The following is a 5,870-nucleotide window of genomic DNA, read 5'->3' as shown; positions in this document are numbered from 1 at the left end:
TTCAGCCAATCACGCTGGGCGAGAGCTGTGCGCTCAGCGGGCTAGAGCGTCGTAAAGCCGTCTCCTGCCCTCCCCGCCGCAGGCCTCGCCTCCCTGGAGGACTGGCTCCGCCCGGCCAGGCTGGGGCGCTGGGGGCGGGCTCTGGGGTGAAAGGATGGGAAGGGTTGGCCCTGTCCCGCACTGAGGATTCCAAAGTAAGGGTGGGGACGCCCAGGAGGTGCTAAGTGGTAGCCGGGTTTCCCTGCGTATTAATTTCTTGCAGTCAGAGCCTTCCTCGTTCAAACTGAAGAAATTGAAGCCCTGTGATGAACCCAAATCCTCAAGGAGGAAAGAGGATGCGAACCCGGCCGCGTCACTTAGAGGCCCCGGCTCTATTCCCACTGTACTATTCTCACAGACACCCAAAATAATCTTACCCTCTTGAAAACAGACTCCACGATGGGACCTACCCAAAAGCCTCGGGACTGTGATGGTGCTGGGGTGAGAAATCAGAGGCGAGAGAGTTCCCAGGAAGAGTTAGCCTTTGAACTTAAATGTTTAAAGGGGGAACAGGAGGCTGCCAAACCTACACAGCAGCGACAGGTCATCCAGGCACAGGGAACAGCAGAGGCCAAGGCGTGGGGGCCGCGGGGGATGCAGAGGGAGAGGTGGGACCGCCCCTCTCCTCGGTTTCTAGGCGGGGAAAGCGTTGCAACTTTTGGAAACTGTACAGAACTGTCAAAAAGACGTAAAACCGGCTGCAACAATTTGTTAAATATAGTTCTGTTTTGTAACAGTGTAAAATCAGTATCTGTCTTTCTGGTCCTTACTGAGTTGCAGGGGAATGTTGGGAGTTCCTGGAGAATGATGGGCAGAAATCATCAGTGTCCCAAGAGCGGTGGAAATAAGTGCACCCTAGCTCGCAAAGATGCTGCAAGATAGCTGTTTAGGCTGGTCCGAAGGTAGTGAGTTATCTCACTTGATTGTTCACAGTCAGTTACAGATTGAACTCCTTGTTCTACTACTTTCCCCCCTCCTCACTACTGCGCTTGACTAGTCTTTAAAAAAAAAAAAGATAGCTGTTTAAGTGGGAACCTCTTCGCCTCCACCCCAAAACAAAGCAAAAAAAAAAAAAAAAACACAAATTCATGAGCACAATTCACATCAGTAGAAGTGTAAATACACTGTCAAGCAATTTGACAATTACTTTATTCTTTCATTTAAAAAAGTCTGACATGAACAGGATATATTAATGTCCGTTATAAAACATAATAAAATGAACACCTGAGAATGCACCACCCAATTTAAGAAACAGAATAGTAACCTGTACTATATTGGAGCTTCCTGTGTGCTCCTCCCAGAGCCCATCTTCTCCTTGCTTTCCTCCCAAAAGTAATCACTATCCTGAGTTTTTAAAAATCATTTTAACTTTTCTTAATGTAATTACCATATATCTTCCTAAACAATGTACTACTTACTTTTGCTTGGCTTTAAATTTTATAAAATTATTTCTATGCTTTATTATACCACTTCTCATTTTCCATCAACATTATGCTTCTAAAATCCATCCCTGTTGTATGTAGTTGTGGTTCATTCTCTCTGCCATATAGCATTACATTATATGAATATACCATGACTTAATACTTATCCATTTTCCTATCATGAACATTTGTTTCCTTTTTCTCTTCCCCCCATTATGTAAATTGCTGCTATGAATACTCTTGTACAGTGTCCTGATGCACATGTGCAAGCGTTTTTCTAAAGAATTGTTGGCTTGGAGAGTATACAAGGCATGATCAAAAAGCTTTCCAAAGTGGCTGTGCCAATATACACTCCCAGTAATATCTTCTCCTTAGGCTGGGCGAGGTGGCTCACACCTGTAATCCTAGCACTCTGGGAGGCCGAGGCGGGCGGATCATTTGGGCTCAGGAGTTCGAGACCAGCCTGAGCAAGAGCAAGACCCCATCTCTACTAAAAAAATAGAAAGAAATTAGCTGGACAACTAAAAATATATATAAACAATTAGCTGGGCATGGTGGCACATGTCTGTAGTTCCCAGCTACTCGGGAGGCTGAGGCAGGAGGATTGCTTGAGCCCAGGAGTTTGAGGTTGCTGTGAGCTAGGCTGATGCCATGGCACTCTGGCCCAGGCAACAGAGTGAGACTCTGTCTCCAAAAAAAAAAAAAAAACCCCACAGTTTCTGGGGTCCCAACCCTGTACTACGGGGACCGTCACCCCCAAAGTCAGCTGGGGGCGGGGGCAGTCAAAGGGCCAGCTGAGAGAGGGGTGCCGCGGGAACAAGCCCTGAGCACAGAGGAAGCGCCTCTGTTTTCCACAAAGCCAGGAGCCTACGCACCACCTTCACGTAAATCAGGAATAGACGCCCTCAAGACACTTCAGAGCTGGCCACATTCGAGGCTTCTGTCAGCCTAGGGCGCTGATGGTGTGAGAGGAAGCCGAGTCCCAAATGATCATTATTATCATTACCATTATTTATAACAAGGAAGATGGGCAACCTTTGAGCACGCGCCAACTCTGCCCCGCATTTCAATTTCTGGAAGGACCATGGCCAGCAGGTGGCGCTGCAGCACGAGCCTGGGTGCGTTGTGCGGCCGCCTGCGCAAGGCGCGCACGGGACAGGCAGGCCCTGACTTAGGGTGGTTCAGCTGATGAGTTTTCGGCTTTACGATGGTGCAAAAGTGACACGCATTGAGTAGAAACTGCACTTCAGGTACCTACACGACCATTCTGGTTTTCACTTTCAGTACAGTGTTCAACAAATTACATGAGATAGTCAACACTTTATTATAAAATAGGCTTTGTGTTAGATCATTTTGCCCAAAGGTGGCTACTGTAAGTGCTCTGAGACCATGTAAGGTAGGCTAGGCTAAGCTCTGCTGCTTGGCAGGTTACATATATTACATGCACTTCGACTTACAACATTTTCAACTGAATGCTGCGTTTATCAGGGTGTAACCCCATTGTAAGTTGAGGAGTATCTGTATTAATAAAGCACATGCTGACTGAGCGCTTCCTAGTCTCTCTGATGCCTGGCTTCCTCTTTAGGGTAGATTGATGCCTGGCTTCCTCTTTAGGGTAGATGGCAACGATGGCTCTGTTATTCCTCCTGATGCGCACTGCCACGTAATTCTGCAGCTCCACCACAAGAGGGTGACTTGTTCCACTCTTTCGGCTGGTGCCGTGTCACTTGCTTTGGTCAGTGGAATGTTAGCTGATGTGATGAAAACAGAGGCTCGAAATGGGCTTGCATCGTGGAGCTTGCTCCTGTGCACCCCAACATCCCCATGAGAACACAGCAGATGAGGGAGAGACAAATGGAACCGAGTCCAGTTGTCCTCTGCTGTAGACTGAGCATGTCCCCCCTCAAATTCATATGTAACCCTAATCCCCAATATTGAACTCTAGTTCCATGATAGGCAGGCTGAGGTGTTTAATCCGCCACTTACTTTACATTCATTGAAAAGGTAAGATGGGGCTCGAACGCTCTGCGCCCTGACAGGAGCGGCGGCCGGGCCTTGCCAGGCGGGCATGGGTTAAAATTGGAGCCTATTTCCCAACCTGAAGACAAACAGCATCATGTGGTTACTAACTGCTCTTCATTCACCTATTGATGCCTCCCAGAAAAAAACGGCCCCAACGTTCCCAGAAAGCCCGGCTGCTATTCCACCACCAACCACTGGAGGGCCCCAAACACCGCTATGGGTCACCACCGCTTCCCATCACTCACACGCGACAGGTGCCTGGGCAGCCCATTGACCACAGCACCATCACTGCCTGGATATCACCTGAGTCTGACACAACAGCAGAAAGCCAGTTCCCAGCCCACCGGAAACATCATTACCGAGACCAGGCAAGACATTCAAGTCGAAAATCTACCACCTCCAAGTTTCCACATCTAACCTTTGAGAGTCCACAATCTTCTTCCATTTCAGAGACATTGGAGATCCCCTTAATCAAGGAGTGCCCCAATCAATCAGAAAAGGACAATTCCAGAGGACCCTTAGTTCCAATGCTCAGTCCCCCAGGTTGTAGGGACCTGTCAGTACATGCACTTCAGAGTTTACCTTACGTGTTCATTCCCCCTGACATCCAGACCCCAGAGTCCTCTTCTGTGAAGGAAGAACCTGTTCCCCCTGAACAGAAGGAAAATAGCCTTCCAAGCTGCTCTCTTCGCACTGCTACTACTAGCAGCCCAGAGCCTGGGCCCATTCTGGTTAAAGACACCCCTGAGAACAAGTATGGAATCGAGGTCACGTGGAGGAGACGACAGCACCTGCTTGCTTACCTCAGGGAGCGAGGGAAGCTGAGCAGAAGCCAGTTCCTTGTGAAAAACCGACTAGCTCTCTCATCAACAATCTCCAGAAATTGCTGATTTTCATAGAGTTGCTAAAGTCACTTTCCTGGCTCTCAAGAGTATACAGAGTATAAAAGGGAAATAACGCAAATAGAAAAAAAGGTATCTTAACTAGAGTCCTGGAGTCATAAGGGAATTCACTTCCCTGATTTGCTTTTTAAGATACCTTGTGTCATAAACTGTTCACTTCATATTTTTCTGGTATTAACTGTTTAAAATGTATGTAAACAAATGGTTGCAGAAAGTTTTTAGAGAAAAAAAAAAAGGTAAGATGGATTGACCTAATCCCCAGTGTGATGGTGCTGGGAGGTGAGTGTGTCGTGAAGGCAGAGTTCTCATGAAATAGAAAATTAGAATCACAAAAAATAAAAAGGATAAATTAGGAAGGTAAGGTAAAAACAAAAATAAAAGAGAAGCCAGAGAACTCTCTCCCCCCTTACACCTTGTGAGGACAAGGTGGAAAGACAGCCATTTATTAACCAATTAACCAGGAGTTGGGTCCTCCCTAGACACCATGAATCTGCTGGTGCCTTGATCTTGGGCTTCCCAGCTTCCAGGACTGTGGGAAATGAATTTCTGTTGTTTATAAGCTACGAGGTCTATGGTATTCTTTGCTGTAGCAGCCCAAGTGGATATATATATATATTTTTTTAGGTTTCCTTTTTCTTTTTCTTTTTTTGAGACAGAATCTCATTTTGTTGCCCAGGCTAGAGTGCCGTGGCGTCAGCCTAGCTCACAGCAGCCTCAAACTCCTGGGCTCAAGCGATCCTCCTGCCTCAGCCTCCCAAGTAGCGGGGACTACAGGCATGCGCCACCATGCCCGGCTAATTTTTCTATTTTTAGTAGAGACGGGGGTCTCTTCTTGCTCAGGCTGGTCTCGAACTCCTGAGCTCAAGCAATCCTCCCACCTCGGCCCCCCAGAGTGCTAGGATTACGGGCAGTCTGGTGCTGCCACCTGGTGGCGATGGCTGGGATGGACAGAGCCGGAGGGCATCATTCTCTCTCAATTCACCCTCCAGACACTTCAGAGCTGGCCACGTTGGAGGCTTCTGGCAGCCTGTGGAGGTGGCTCACGCCTGTAATCCTAGCACTGTGGGAGGCTGAGGTGGGAGGATTGCTCGAGGTCAGGAGTTCAAGACCAACCTGAGCAAGACCGAGACCCCGTCTCTACAATTAAAAAAAAATTAAATAAAAAAATTAAATAACAAGGGCACTGCCAAGTCATGGGGAATAGAAAGCTCTGGCTGCCCCACCCACCTGCTGCGTTAACCAGAAGAGGCAAGCTGTGGGCGTCTGGAGACCCCCTGCAAGCCTTCCCCAGAACGCCCAGTCAGGGAGGGTCCCCCCTCGGAGGAGCTCCAGGTGCGGGAGCCCAGGCTTCCCCTCTGCTGCTGGGGCTTCCTGGTGCGGCACGAGCTCCCCGTGGGACAGAGTCTGATTGTGCAGCCTGGCACTGCGCTAGGTACTGGGAAGACAGCTGTGAACAAAACTGAGATCCCTACCCTCTAGGAGCTGA

At 48.4% G+C, this 5,870-nt stretch overlaps 1 protein-coding gene across 1 annotated transcript; it reads left to right on the top strand.

Annotated features, from left to right (window-relative positions):
* The first annotated feature begins 3,472 nt into the window (after positions 1 to 3,472).
* Positions 3,473 to 4,372, top strand: LOC123631986 (RAD9, HUS1, RAD1-interacting nuclear orphan protein 1-like). Its single transcript, XM_045542123.1, has one exon. It carries the CDS (start codon positions 3,611 to 3,613, stop codon positions 4,370 to 4,372), a length of 762 nt encoding a protein of 253 aa, XP_045398079.1. The 5' UTR covers positions 3,473 to 3,610.
* Positions 4,373 to 5,870: the final 1,498 nt, after the last annotated feature.

The sequence above is a fragment of the Lemur catta genome, chromosome 2 (assembly GCF_020740605.2).
Source record: "Lemur catta isolate mLemCat1 chromosome 2, mLemCat1.pri, whole genome shotgun sequence".
In the NCBI taxonomy this organism is placed as follows: Eukaryota; Metazoa; Chordata; class Mammalia; order Primates; family Lemuridae; genus Lemur; species Lemur catta.
Note: the sequence above shows the minus strand (reverse complement) of the source record. Positions and strands in the feature narration are given on the sequence as shown.

Coding starts and splice junctions, on each gene's coding strand:
- LOC123631986 (XM_045542123.1), top strand. CDS start 3,611: ATGCCTCCCAGAAAAAAACGGCCCCAACGTTCCCAGAAAGCCCGGCTG.